The sequence below is a fragment of the Thunnus maccoyii genome, chromosome 11 (genome assembly GCF_910596095.1).
Source record: "Thunnus maccoyii chromosome 11, fThuMac1.1, whole genome shotgun sequence".
NCBI classification, from domain to species: domain Eukaryota; kingdom Metazoa; phylum Chordata; class Actinopteri; order Scombriformes; family Scombridae; genus Thunnus; species Thunnus maccoyii.
This window is the reverse complement of record NC_056543.1, coordinates 12,935,981-12,950,727: the sequence shown is the minus strand read 5'-3', so window position 1 is coordinate 12,950,727 and position 14,747 is coordinate 12,935,981. Positions and strand designations below refer to the sequence as shown.

The window sequence follows — 14,747 nt, the reverse complement described above, 5'->3', positions numbered from 1 at the left end:
GACTTACAGTTTTTTAAAAACATATGTTAAAGTGCTTAACAAGGTGATAAAACTAAAATGTAATGTATATTATTGTTATAACATTGTACACATGACTAATACCAAAAGATGGAGCTGTTGGACCATTGACCATCTCCAGAGGTGCCAAGTGAAAAGTTCAAAATTTTACATTATGCAAATTTGACCTGAGACAGCAAAAACAACTCTCAAAGACAATTGCCTCAACTCCCTTGTTAAAACACATTTCCCCATTATAGCTCAATCTCCAGAGCTTACCATATGTTGGTATACGAGTTTATAGTGACCACAACCTCTGCCTTATTTTGCTGTCACTTTTGTTTGTGCATTTTATTTCCAATTAATTTTAGACCTACAACAACACTCTTTCACAGATGGGTTGAATTAGTGTGTACAACGGATTGAGAGAGTGGCTCCAATTATTTTAGGAGCAGAAGATACAGAGGATAAGCTGCTGCCGCTGCTGTTGTGTTTATGTGTGTATGCGCCCTCAAGGAGCCCAAAGCAAGAGGGGGCCCTTCAGAGAGGTATGGTTTTAGAGTAATAAATCAAATGCATCAACATGGGGGGCCTGGGAAGCTCCATACTCCATGGTCAGGTCACCGGGTGGTTCACAGAGCTTAAATCTCCCTAATAGGATTACCTGTCACAAGCTGCGATGCCCAGGCGGCACTATTCACAGCAATTACTGGAGACACACTATTCGCAGCTATGTTTATCTTTATTGTTTGCTTTCATGAGATTTTTCAAATCTAGTAGGTTTAATTTCCCGCAATCAGACCATCTATGGGGTGATGTGTTAAGTATTTAAATGAGTGTAGTGTGAATTGAGTCTAATGGGACTGCTGGATAAACTGACGAGCTGGCTTGGCCTGAGGAAGAAAGAGGTCAACGTCTTATGTTTGGGACTGGACAACAGCGGCAAAACTACCATCATCAACCAACTGAAACCGACGAATGTAAGTAGACGGGGCTGATTGTGAGGTTTTTTTTTTTAATTTTGTTCAAAGATGATTGTTGAATTGAGAGGGATTTGTGTATCTAGTGCTGCCATGTGGTTATACAAACTTTTTTACACGCTTAAACAGAAATGTTCTTGTTCCTTGACATTTGGGGATTTGGGATGCAATCATTTACTGATTGCTTGTTTTCAGAATTCGAATCATTTAGGCCCATTGTCACAGGAGTGGAAACATGTTAGTCAGGTAAAGCCCATATCATACTTTCCTTACACTATTTCCTTTTTGACATACTTTTGCCGCTACTTGTCTGCTTTTGTGTGTTTGTGTGTGCATGCATGTCTCTGTGTGTGTGTGGGTGCATGCAGACCCAGGCACAAGAAATAGTCCCAACAATTGGCTTCAACATTGAAAAGTTCAAGAGTTCAAGGTAGAATTTTATAGATATTTATGTTTTGTTTATCACTTTTTGACTAGTTAATAGTTATGAAATTCAAATGGCTCATGTATCAGTATGTATCATTCTGAGCTATTCTTCCTCTCTCTCTCTCTGCACGCAGCCTGTCCTTTACAGTCTTTGATATGTCTGGGCAGAGCAGATACAGAAACCTATGGGAGCATTATTACAAGTATGAAATACACACACACACACACACAACACACACAACATGCCCATCACGACTTAAAACATGTAAACATGTCTGAATTAAAACTTCTTCTCTCGTCGTCCTCAGAGAAAGCCATGCCATCATATTTGTCATTGACAGCGGTGACAAACTGAGAATGGTTGTTGCCAAAGAGGAGTTAGATACTCTTCTCAAGCATGAAGGTAACTGCAATAGTGTCTTCATCATTTTTAATGACATCACAGGATACTATTCGTTCTAATCTCTGTAAAAAATATTATATGACAAAATGAAAAGACATAAGGCCTTTTATAACAGTATCGGTAAAGTCTTCAGGGGTCATATTGTTCATCTGTGAAATGATAGAAATGTTGCTGTTTTAGTAAACATTTGGATCAGATACCATGAAAATACAAATTAATCCATTTTACTGGCATTATTATTAGTATTAGAGATTCTGGTTTTCAGTCACATTGTCTTAATTAGGCATGTTAAATCATGTGGCACAGAAGTGTTTGTGTGTTTTGTCCAGTGAAAGTCTACATTAGTTTAGCATACCTGAATGAAAACCTACTAGGTTTAGCCTTCCATCATGGCACATGGTCCAAAATTAATTTTTGATGTATTATTTTAAGACAATAATGACATTTAAAGATACTATATATCTACACAAACTATCTGATGATATTTCAGTCCAAATTTTTATCTGTTTTATATTGTTGGCTGATGATGTGCCGGTCCTGTTTTACTGTCCAGATATCAGCAGCAAAAAGATACCAGTGTTGTTCTTTGCTAACAAGATGGATCTGCAGGATGCCATGTCTACTGTCAAGGTCTCACAGATGTTGTCTTTGGAGAACATCAAAGACAAACCCTGGCACATCTGGTAATATATCTGTCAGATTTCTTTAAACTGACTGCACACAGTCCCTTTCTTCATCCTTCCTGTGTTTCTCATTTACAATGCTCTGGTCACACATACAATCCTGCACTAATGCTGTTACATGCATGTGACCACCTGATGATGTTTATCTAAGCAAAGGCAGACAAAGTCTAAGCATTGTAAAGTCATTTGCTACAGGAATCATTCAAGGAACCACACTTGAATTAAAGTGACTGAACTGAGCCAAGCCCATATGCATCGGATATACTGTGTATACATATATACATTTTAATGTTGTGTTAATGTTCATATTATTGTTATTTTATACTGTCCAAATATTTGGACAAATTATATTTTCCTTTGGCAACATTGTTCTCGAATTTTCATGCCAATACAGCCCACTGAATTGAAAAATTGAATTGAATTGTACAAAGTTACAGCTTAAAGTCTTAAACATAAACACTGACGTGACCAGGTGTGTTTACTCGTCGGTTACCTCCTGGTCTGTTTCCAATGTCTGCTTATTTGTCTTTCTCCCCAGCTCATAGGTTAAACATTATTGGGAAGCACAGCAAGAGTTATTTTAAAATATCTACACAGTTGTTGTTTTTCACCTTGTTTACTCATTAGACAGACGGAAGGCGGATGGATTAAGAGATAGACTGGTTTAGTCATCCGGGCTCCTTGAAAAGTCATGAGAAAGTGAATGTGGGCCACAAAGAGATTAACTTCTCGACATCTCCTTTTATTTCTCAGCGCCAGCAATGCTATCAAAGGAGAGGGCCTACAGGAGGGGTTGGACTGGCTACATGGTAAATATGTCTGTTTAGTACATTTTAATAAAAATGTCACACTGGGCTAAAAGAAAGAACAGGCGTGTCATGTGTCATTGTGCTGAGAATTACAATTTCAGTGACTCACTGCATCCTGTCTTTTTTTCATACTCATAGAACAAATTGCACAGTGAGTATCATCAAGCTCTGTCATGTCAACATGTGAAGTGATTGTGGTGGTAGATTGTAAGCTCTGTCCCAGTTCCTTGTTACACACTAGTTGTATACAGGATATACTATGTACTAATTGTTAAAGTTTGTTTGCAGTTAGTACACAAGAAAAAAAAAAACTCAGGCAGGAAATTATGCAATATGTGCGCCGTGCAAAGGCAATCAAACTGCAACTTCAAAATACCAACCTAACAAAGAGAGAAAACATGTTTAATCAAAATTCAAGTTGTTTTTCATTTTCTGAGGTGTTCCTGGTGCCGTTTCACCACCATCCACTATTACTTCATCTTGTTCAGCTATGAGTAGCTCCTCCATTTCCTTTGTGCATTGCATTGTGGGAGGAAAGTGTGCAACAGCAGCAGACAATTAACAAATTTAGGGTTTTTTATAATGTATAGCAACACTTCTGAGTATTTGACATTTTTCCAGTGTGAATACACTACATATTCGTAATGTTTGGGACGCAGCTTCTGTGTCTTTCTGGATGGGACTTAAATCATGAGAGACTGAACATGTCAAACAGTTGGTAGAGATAAAAATCACACATTTATGCGCTCTGGACCTAGCCATAAAACATATAATATTAAAATCTTCATCTCAACCTCATCTACAGAAATAACTCCTGTCCAAATAGGGTCTTGTGTTCCATATATTGTAGATTGTTCAGTTATTTTCAATCTTCCCTTGTCCCATTTAAATTTAAAGCTTGTGTAAATGGAACCTACTCTGACTTTACTGAAAAGTGAATGTTTTCACAGTTGAACTGAATCAACAGTTGCCATCGTCTTGCATGTGTGTGTACAGTTTGAACACATATATAAACCTTTTATACTGTAGATCAGGTAGTAAAGCACAGATTAAATTATATATCTTATATGATTCTTATACATCTTTTCTGTTTGATCTGTTTGATCGCCTATGCTCAAAGAATAAATGTATTATTTCAAGTGAAGACAGTTGTGCCTTAGTTTTTTTTCTCCATGGTTGTCTGCGCCACTTTAGGACAAATATTCAGCAAGACTTCCTGGATTCTGTTTTGTTTTTTTTTTTACATCTTTTAGTTTTTTTTTTCTCTTCTACCAGATCATATCAAAACAGCGACCACATGAACGACTGAAGCGCCTGTGACGATGGACAGAGGGATGTGATAACTGGATCTGATTCGTCACCTGTGTTCATCACACTTGATGTTGTAGGCCTTAAAATTCTATGTCAAATAGCCTAGTCCTTTCATCGCGTGCTACCGACTTTGTTTCTTTAAAAAAAAAATCCTGCTAATAGTATTATTTGTATATGACTACTCTATAAAGTGATTATTTAAAGCTCCCAGTAAGTTAGCCATGTGATACATCGTTATGAACACAAATGTGAAAACACTACAAAGCCCCACAAGTTCTGAAAAATTATATTTTTTTATCTTGTTTGGACAAGATAAAAAAATATTATCTATATATATCTTTTTGAGACTTTGGGGGCTCCATAACATGCAGCTCGAACAACCTACTCTAACCTGAAAATATCCTTAACACTGCTCTGCGCACAGTAACGTTTAAACATTTTTATTTTAACCTGCTTCTTTTTTATTCCACTGTATGTCACGTTATATTCATTTTGTGGGGAAAATTCTGTCAATGCTGATTGTTGTAATACCTGGAAGGTAATAAAAAGCTTGTTATTTGCTGAGTGCGTGCTGTGTTTGTGTTTTTGTAAGAGGTCAGCCACAAAATACTGCTTTAATCTCCAAAACTTTACAACAAAAAAAAAAGTGTAAATTCAAAATATCAATTTTAATCAATAATACAAAAACAACCATATTGTATCACAACTACATTTACATAGAGAGCTTCAATATGAATAAATAATAAATACTGTATATTGTTGCTATTAATGAATAAATATTAAATACTGTTAGTATTAAAATTACACCCAAAATGGTTTAGGGAGAACAAGATTTTTAAAACTTTGAGAAAAATACAGTATAAAATGTGTATAAATAACCAAGCTGTGTAACCAAAGCGTGGCAATTAAACAGCTCTATTTTCAACCAACAAAGTGATATTTATAGCAGGCAGTGAACCACATTCGTCCTCGGATTTCTCTGAACTTCCAAAGGCTACCGTGTCTGTTAATCCTGTTCTTGTTGCAAAGCTCCATCACACTCTCTCTCATTCACTTCTTTAGCTAACCCTGTTCATTATTGACATTTTGTTTCTTCCCCAACATCTCTTTATTTTGTCTTCCACACGTTGTAACTTGTAATCTGCATCATTCCTACTTGAGGAACATGTAGAGGAATTTAGTATGGAAGCGAGCACTGGAGTCCAGGAGGATACACAAAGTCTGGAAAGTCTCCCTGTCTTCGAGATGGTTTCCTGGAAACACATGATGGTATTCATGACTTTTTTTCTATTTAATTAGAATCAGAGACACCCTGGAGGTAAGCAGAGAGCTGTTTTGGTTCACCATCTAAATTCTGTAGTTATTGTTTCTTCATACTTTTATGATTATAATATCACAATATTACTGTATTATATTACCTGATGCAAAGAACCATTTTCCCCATAGGTTCATGTTCCAGCCCGTGTAAAGATGATTTTTTTTTAGTGTCAAAACAAGACTAAAAAAAGTTTATGAAATTAAATTTACACTCCAGAAAGCCGCCCCAATTTACCTGTGACGGAAAACTCAAAGATCTCCCTGGTGACCTCTGAAAACATGTTCTCCAGATGTTGGATGAAGCAGAACTTTTCAGGAGCCGTGCTGAAGACTTTGCAGATCTGCTGTACTAACTTTACCGCCCAGCTCATGTGATAGCCGTCCTTCTCACACACCTAAGAATGAAGAATGAAGCCGTACAGAAAAAACCTTTTTCACAGAGCAAAGGTTGTCATAGCTTTAATTAATACAATTATAAGTTAACAATCATTTTAATAAGGTGTGTCAGATCCTAGGCCCTGATATTGTGCACAGTGATTCTTGTAAGTGTTTTTATTAATCCCTTGTTTATTGTGTAGTTGTGTTGTTTCTGTCTGCTGTTCTCAGGTCTCTCCTTGAATAAAGATCTTAATCTCAATGAAACTGCCTGATTAAATTAAGCTTAAATTTGCAAAATTAAAAAAAAAAAAACTGCAATACAAGATCAAGGAAATGAAGCATATAATAAAATCCAGTTAGGGGAAACAATTGCACACACTGTTGATAGAGAGAAAATACTCTCTCCATTATTATATCAAGCACTTTGCAGTTTTTGAAGGCTGATGCTGACATTTCTAATTAAATAACAGAATAATGAATCAAAATCAGCACCATGGACAGCACAAGTGGCTCCTCATGTTCATTCACACATGAGGAGCAGTAACAAGGCCGATTACAAGATTTTTAGTAGTGAATCATTAATGTCAACATGAATCAAAATGCTAACTAAAAACTTATTTACATTATTTTTATATTCCATCTTAGAGCAATTATTTGGAAATTCAGAAACAATCAATTTTATTTTCTCCCATTGTTCAAAAAAAGATTATGTTTTCTTGTTGTGGACAGGTCATCTATTCAACCTTTTCCCCTGCCCTCTGCCTAATGCATTCTGGGAAAGGCTCCAGCTCCATGACACTTAACAGGAATAAGCAGACATGGCAATAGGAATCACCTCGAGCACACTTGTCCTGAATCTATGTTTAATGTAATATTAATCAACTGTACAATAAATATGTTGTCTAACTGCATCATCTACATAAAATCTATAATTAGATTTGCCCACCAATATCTTATTCTCAAATAAAAGCCAATAATGGCCCGATATACCAAATCATAATGAGGCTTAACCTGAAGTCAGGTGATGATTAAAAAACTAGTATTCTCACCAGTATGATGTAGACGATGAGTCTCGATATCTCAAGGATTCGTCCGTTGAGGGCTTTGCTGGCCAGAACAGTGTAGCAGAGATTGCTGCCACACAGCACCAAGAGACGAGCCACATTCTCCACATGCCAGGGCTGAGGAATAACTGCGGATGAGGAGGAGGAGGAGGACAACCAAGTCTAAAATCAGCTCAGTTAATCTACAACATTAATTTCTTGGCTTGCTTTTCATCCAGTATTTTCATCCAGACAAAATAAGCACCACTCAGCTTGTTTGTGAGAATTATTAGCTTAGTTAGCTTAAAATGTTTCAAGACTTGTCGAGTTCTTCAATACTAAATCATTAACAAAGAAATCTTCTTCCCTAGAGGACTCTTTGTCTAAGTTTCATAACTTCTTATCAACCACCTGGGGGTCTATATTCTCACTATGTGTCTATCTGGGGGGTTTTGACATTTGAAGAATGATACCAATAAGCTCCTCCAAAATTGCCAGCATCGAGTCAGTGGTCCAGCCTTTGACTTCTACTTTGCTGAAGAGCAGAAGGATGGCCCTGGCCAGGTCCCACAGAGCACTGTGAGGCAGCCCCCTCTCCACTAGATCCTGCCAACTGATGGAGCCTGCATGGAGGAGAGAACTCTGTGTCACACTATAGCTCATTTCTATAAAAAAAACAAACAAGCAGAACACTTGGAAATTCAAGCCAACATGTAGGTGGTTTATTTTGGTCTCATAATACAACCCGTTTCTATGCTTTACTTCTAACTACTCAACACTTGTACTGTAGTTGTACAAATCGATAGTCTTACATTGTACGGTTCAATCAAATTTCAAATTCATTATCAAATTATCAAGTGATTGTTTTATTAACTGTATGTATAAAAGTTGTCTTACCCTCAGGCAGCAGTGGTCCGTAGAGGATGAACAGTAAGTGTGCCTGGCTGACCATCGGCCAAGGCTTCAGGAGCTGCATTAGCCAGAACTGACAATCCGGCCGGTTTGGCCAAGGGTCCAAGAATACCTGACGGCAGAAAAGACGGAGCTGCAGCTCCTGGTACCACCTCACCCCTGAGGACAGACAGAGACAAACAAGAAAATTACCAAATGTTTTTTTTAATTTGTTTTATTGTTTATTGTTATTGTGTCTTTTAAGACTTTTACAGTAAAAGGCCCTGAGTTAATAACAGGCTGTCTAGATAGTCACTCCCACTTTAGCCCGCTGCACTGCTATCAGCCCACTCTCTTCTTTGTTGTGGTTTTTGTAACTATTCGGACATGACACCATCTCAGAGGCCCATGCATGTCGCTAACCTCACCGGAAACTAAAATAAACAGCTTAAAAGCAATGCAGACTGCACCAACTTTTACTGGGATTGTCTAATTTTTCTACAAACAAAAACATTTACCATCAGAATGATTTGAAATACACAATAACCACAAAAAACTGCAGGACAACTCCCAAAGCTTCCAACTACAAGGAAGGAATCAAGCCTGCTGGACAAAGCCCATGACTGGAAGATGCAGGTGGATCTAGACCAGCAGCAGAGATCATGACAACGAATCTCAGGTCAGACCTGGTCTTGTGGTCTACCTTACAGAGGTCCCTATTCATCGTAGAGCTAGCTGTGCCTTGGGAGGCTGCAGTAAGTGAAGTGTATAAACGAAAAAGGTTGAAGTACACACACGTAGCAGCTGAAGCAGTGAAACAAGTGCTCCCAGCAGAGTCGGGCTGCAGAGGTTTTGTGTCCAAATCAACCACCGGACCCCTGAAAGAGATGGGAGTTTACTGACGGGCCCTACGGGGTCACACCTGGGATGCCAGGTGTAGCCGTTGAGCCCTCTGGAGGTGTTGTGGGCTTATCAACCGCCGCTCAAGAAATGAAGGGAGTGCTGATTATTGTAAGGGATAACAACAAGTCCTACGAGCTCAACTACACATGGTGTCTTTAACAGAAAGAAAAATATCCTGTAGACATAGAGGGAAACATTTTTTACAACAACAAACACCTGGTTTTCCACTGATGACTGACTCCGTTTTTTGCTGTAGGTTTGTGAGGTCACACAGGAAGATGAACACTCTGTGGCACTCAAGCTCATCCCATCCTGCGATTAGTGTCTGTAGAGCAATCAACAGAACATACGTTAAAATTTTTAATAACAGAAAAGATTCATATTTCCTGGCTAAGGCACAGAGATGAGGCAGAAAGATCATACAAGGACTAAAATGAAAATGAAAAATGTTAGGTCAGTGATATGCCTACTGACTTCTCAACCTTGTGACAAAAGCTTAATAGTTTCCAGCTGAAGTTTAGTTTTTTAAGTGTTTCAGGATCATATTTTTATTGCATACAGCAGGTGTCTTACATGATTACATATTATAAAGGTGTGACTGAGTGTGCAATGCAGCATTATGCAGCCAAAATTCAGATAAAAGATTAGCTGTAAGGAGCAAACTTCACAGAGCCATAGAAAAGTAGTTCTGTCTTAATTGTCCCCGCTGGGAAATTTGGCTGGCAGCACGGCAAAAACAGACACTCCGAAGCAAACTCATCTGTCAGTAAAATAGATTTAAAAGCATTTTCTACAGTCTACATCACTGCTTTTGATCTTCATCGTGTAATTTTACCAGACTGCAACTAAAGGTTGTTAGTATTTCTTACTAAAAAGATGATCTTTTCAAGAAAGAAATTAAGTTTGAGCTCCATTAACTCTGCAAGCAATCATTTTGTGTTCATCTACCCTTAGCTGTGGCTGATTTCTAATTTCACTTTCTTATGTAATTTTCAGTCTTTATACGAGGGCTTTCACCTGGAGGAAGACTCCGTAGCTGGAGAAGCCAATGCAGTCTGGTGCTGAGCACTGCTCTAACATGAAGCAGGGGACCTGAAAGAGATCAATGGACAATTTCATGAGATCAATACCATGTGTCAAGGTCAATAGATATTAGGACTTAACAACATATTATTACAGCAACAACACTGCAATGTACACATGTGCAACAGTCACTGTACTGTATGTCATACAACTAGGCAGATAAGATCCACCATGGTGCACTATATAAAATGTGTTTCTGCTTGGTAAAAAAATAAAATAATATTAAATAATTTAGCTATTTTATTACGAGTCTTAAGACAAACAGCCTGGTTGTTATGATAAATAAAATTATTTAGCCTGGTTTCATTTTGGGTACTTTTCTACTGTACCAACACAGAAAATGGCCAATCATGATCAATCTCAAAATGAGCTGATCTGTTTAGCATGCTACAGAGCACTGTGTCTTTTCAAATAACTATCAAAATGAGTGAAGAAGACAAAATAATTTCTGGGGGAACAAGTGCTACATCTGTTGTTTGGAAGTATTTGGTTTTTAAACAGATGATGATGATGATGGAGTTTTTAAATGGTAGTATTTGTCTTTCTGTCTAGTTGGAACAACAGAAGCTAAAAGTTGCACATATGCAGTTATGCAACTTTTTATGAATATCAAAAATACAAAATATTGCAACATTTTTCCTTTATTGTCTATCCCTACAAAATATGTATAATGAAGTTGTAAATATAGAGAAACATAAGATATGCATGATTAACTTAATCAGAAATCAGGAATTATTTTTTGTTTAAAACACATCACACTATTGTTGGTCTTCTCACCTGTCATTTTCTTACCTGTGAAAACTTGCTAAAGATAAACTTTAACCTGTCCTTTGTTGGTAGCAACAGGGTACATCTCTTGAACAGTAAACCTGAGACATTGAACAGAAAAACACATTACCAAAAAAATGGAAAACAGTTGCCAGGTTATCCCTGGTAGTGTGTGGTGATTATTAAAGTGTAGGGAGAGGTTATCAGCAATGTGACTGACACAGATCAACAGATTTTCAGTAATAAATTCCTCATATATACTGTGAAGAGCAAAATATTCATTAGAATATACATTCAGCTTACCCAGGTCTCTGTAGTGTTCAATAGTGGATGTCTGTTCATGGCAGGTGGAGTGGTGAAAGCTTTGGATGATCATTTTATTCTTCCACGCCAGGGTGTTGATATAGTCCACAACATAACGAGTGATTTCCTTGGACACCATGCTGAACACGCTGATCTCCAGCACTGGCAAACACATACAGCGTCATTAACCAAATATGTGTATGAATGAACCTTTCTGAGTTCAAATCTGAACTTGAAATGTATTTTTGATTCATATTTTGTTCCAGTATAAGTAATCAGGACTTGAAAAGCAGGGATTGCTTTACTAAATTTATCCGTTGAGAGCAGCTGAGGGGACAACTTAGAAAATGTCCTAAAGGTGGTTTTTAAACAGAAGAGATGGATATAATGTTTGGTACACACATGCAAAACTTTTGGTTTCATATTGGCGATATCATGAGCGAAAATATTGTGTTTCTATTTGTTGTCAATTCATCATTTTGAGTCTTTTCTTCAAGAAAAAATACTAAAATTCTCTGACTGCAGCTTCTTAAATGTGAATATTTTCTGGTTTCTTTAGAACTCTGTGACATGAAAATGAATTTCTTTGTAGTTGTGGTAAAAAAAACAAAAAACAAGGCATTTTAGATGGTATCGTGGCCTTTGGGAAAAAGCGATTTTTTTTTTATTGACTAAATGGAGACATTAATCTGCAGATTAATCATTAATAATGAAAATAATCATTGGTTGCAGCCCTAATTTTAAAATTCTGGGTTATATTTCTTATTCTATGCAATGTAGTTCAAAGGGATCCAGTCAGCAAAAGTCTTCACAAAATGTCTTTAGCACAAGATGTGTTATTTAAATATAATTTATATGTAGAAGATTTCAATCTTGACTACTTGACTTCTACCTGTTTAAATATCTTCCACTGGTTCACAGCTACTTTTCATAGGGGGGATATTTTATACAGTTTTATTTAAATATAGCTAAAGATGAATGTGTTGAAATGAGGCACATTTTGAAGAGCAAATTCAGACTTTATATAATAAGACAAGCCGGTCTACACCTACCAGACAGTCTGTCCAGGATCATGTGAAACACCTCTGACGGGAGTTTCTGGAAGAAGTCGCCGCCGCTCTTCACTCGGCTGCGGGTCATGATGGTTCCGACGGGCCGGTGAAGACTCCTTTTATAACGCTGAGACTTATGTGTCAAAGTGTACTTTCCAATATTTGTGGAAGCTGCTCTCACCATCATCATCACCACTGAACCCACTGTATTGAAAAAGACAAAGCAAAATTCACTTTAAAGCACCAATAAACTTGAAAACTAACCTAGCTAGCTTAACCGAACTAGCTAGTTAGCCACGAACTACAAAAAATGTGACAGTGAACTAAATATTAATCTAAACTTATAGGTTTAACTAACCACAGATTTATACAGATAAAAGGAATACGTGTTAATGTTACAATAAAAGAGTATCCTACCAGTATTGTTATGAGTTATTTAAGTTATTAGTAGTAACTCAATAGTTCAGTTGTTCTGTGTTACATTTCTTTGATGACAGTGAACGGCGCGAAATAATCAATAACTAGCTCGCTATGTTTGAGTCTACACGGAAAAAAAACGTAAAGAGGTAGCTATAGGGTAAAAATTCATCAAAATGTCACTGAAAGCAAGAAAGTATTAGCAGTGGATACAAGACAAGTAGTAATAAAGTGAAGCAAAAGTTATATTAAAATTATCCATTGTGAAAAATACTTACACTCTGATTTTCTGCTAACATTCAGAGCTGCCAAGTCTCACACTTTGACCTGAGATTCACGCCATTGACACAGATCTCACGCCACACATGCCTTTATTCATGCTAACGCTTTCCATGTAAAAAAAAATTGTGAAATTTAGTTTTTGAAACTAGTTTTTTTCCAGGCTAAGACGGGCTGAGGCGCTGAGCATAACCAGGTTAAGACAACCCTTTTTCACGGATTGTCCGTGAACGCACCGATCATCATCTGTTTGAGAGGGCGCAACAACTAAACTGGTAATATATTCAGATATTAATTATTTCTGTCTGGATAAAGCTGAGAAACTAACGTGGGGAGTATTGGATGATGGTGAGGAGCATCTTTCTTATATGTCTTGAAGAAAAATATGTGTAATATATGGAGTGTAAATTTACAACGAATAATGCTAATTTTATTATGAACAAAAATAAGTACAACTAAATACTGCTGAGTACTACTAGTACTTAAGAACTCAGAAGCCCCCGCCACCCCCTATAAAGTATTTTCCTCTGGGTGATATAAATATTTTTGAAGAAGTAGTACTTATTAGAAAGTTACAGTACAACCCAGATTTGGTTTGGGATTCAGATTAAATATGCAAAATGTAGAACTAGGGCTGGTCAATGTGGACAAAATCAAATATCACGATCGTTTTGAACAAATGCCTTGATAGAGATATTGCAACAATACTGTAGGGATGACTTTTGGTGCTTTCACAAAATATTTACACAATGAGATTATTGATAAAGACAAATAATATAACAGTCTGGTAAGTTCAGAAAATTACATCACTTACTGTAATGAAGCCTTTAAAACCAGGAAAAGATAACATTTATGCCATATCATGATATTACGATATCCAAAATGTAAGACGATATCTAGTCTCATATCAATATATCGATATAATATTGATATATTGCCCAGTCCTATGTAGAACTATAAATGAGTAACGCAGCTTACACAGCTGTTCTCAGTTGTTATTGTTGCTGATTAGAACTTTTCTCAGGACTGTGTGGGCATGTACAGACTGTGCGTCATTGACATCTCCCTCTCTCCTGGCAGTTTTGTTGCACCTGTTAGGTCAGGGCAACTCCGACCTTTGTCCTCATTATTAGTTCATGACGTTTGGTGACCTCACATAACTCCCATCATGGCTCCAACTGACCTCAATCTGAGCAGAGGTCTACTCAGCCAGAATGACCAAAACACCTGTTTGGGTGCACAGAGTCTCTTAAGATCTGCTTGTTTGTATTGAGATTTGTGAATACTATATGTGTGTGTGTGTGTGTGTGTGTGTGTGTGTGTGTGTGTGTGTGTGTGTGTATACATATATTGTTTGTATGTATGTATAGATAGATAGATAGATAGATAGATAGATAGATAGATATTGTAATAAAGGTATGTGTAGTGCAAAAAAAGGCCTTTCAGAAATGGCCTCAAAAACAAAAAGTGACAGTCTGTATGCTACAAACACATCATCATGGTTGTGTTATACTCCTGCACGATGCACAACAGACCAGCTATGCTCAGCTGCTAATCACAGGATTATTGAGTTTAACTAAGACTATTAAGTGTTCCACATTCAAATGGCGTCTCCCACAGGCAGACCTTGGAGAGGATCATCCCTCTCACTATAGAGCTCTTACAGAGAGCTGAATACTACACGAGGGACCCCGGGGGAAGGGC

At 37.2% G+C, this 14,747-nt stretch overlaps 2 protein-coding genes across 5 annotated transcripts; one reads left to right on the top strand and one right to left on the bottom strand.

Annotated features, from left to right (window-relative positions):
- The first annotated feature begins 37 nt into the window (after window positions 1–37).
- On the top strand, window positions 38–5,218 carry LOC121907124 (ADP-ribosylation factor-like protein 6). 3 transcript variants are annotated; one of them, XM_042426506.1, is made up of 9 exons: window positions 38–977; window positions 1,173–1,223; window positions 1,346–1,407; window positions 1,538–1,606; window positions 1,712–1,806; window positions 2,360–2,489; window positions 3,243–3,298; window positions 3,437–3,449; window positions 4,574–5,218. In XM_042426506.1, the coding sequence occupies exons 1-9, from the start codon at window positions 855–857 to the stop codon at window positions 4,605–4,607; spliced, it is 633 nt and encodes a 210-aa protein (XP_042282440.1). In that variant the 5' UTR covers window positions 38–854; the 3' UTR covers window positions 4,608–5,218. The 3 variants fall into 3 exon arrangements, with proteins under 3 accessions (XP_042282440.1, XP_042282439.1, XP_042282441.1); XM_042426505.1 differs by lacking the exons at window positions 3,437–3,449; window positions 4,574–5,218 and having other exon boundaries at window positions 3,243–3,376; XM_042426507.1 differs by lacking the exons at window positions 1,173–1,223; window positions 3,437–3,449; window positions 4,574–5,218 and having other exon boundaries at window positions 3,243–3,376.
- Window positions 5,219–5,384: 166 nt separating this feature from the next.
- LOC121907122 (F-box only protein 47-like) lies at window positions 5,385–13,326 on the bottom strand. Of its 2 annotated transcripts, none has more exons than XM_042426501.1 (11): window positions 13,043–13,326; window positions 12,348–12,551; window positions 11,296–11,457; window positions 11,017–11,093; window positions 10,159–10,233; window positions 9,358–9,466; window positions 8,245–8,418; window positions 7,821–7,970; window positions 7,354–7,496; window positions 6,162–6,321; window positions 5,385–5,862 (listed from the first exon to the last, which is right to left on the bottom strand). In XM_042426501.1, exons 2-11 carry the CDS (start codon window positions 12,535–12,537, stop codon window positions 5,762–5,764), a joined length of 1,341 nt encoding a protein of 446 aa, XP_042282435.1. In that variant the 5' UTR covers window positions 12,538–12,551; window positions 13,043–13,326; the 3' UTR covers window positions 5,385–5,761. The 2 variants fall into 2 exon arrangements, with proteins under 2 accessions (XP_042282435.1, XP_042282434.1); XM_042426500.1 differs by lacking the exon at window positions 13,043–13,326 and adding an exon at window positions 12,765–13,011 and having other exon boundaries at window positions 5,386–5,862.
- Between the last annotated feature and the right edge of the window lie 1,421 nt (window positions 13,327–14,747).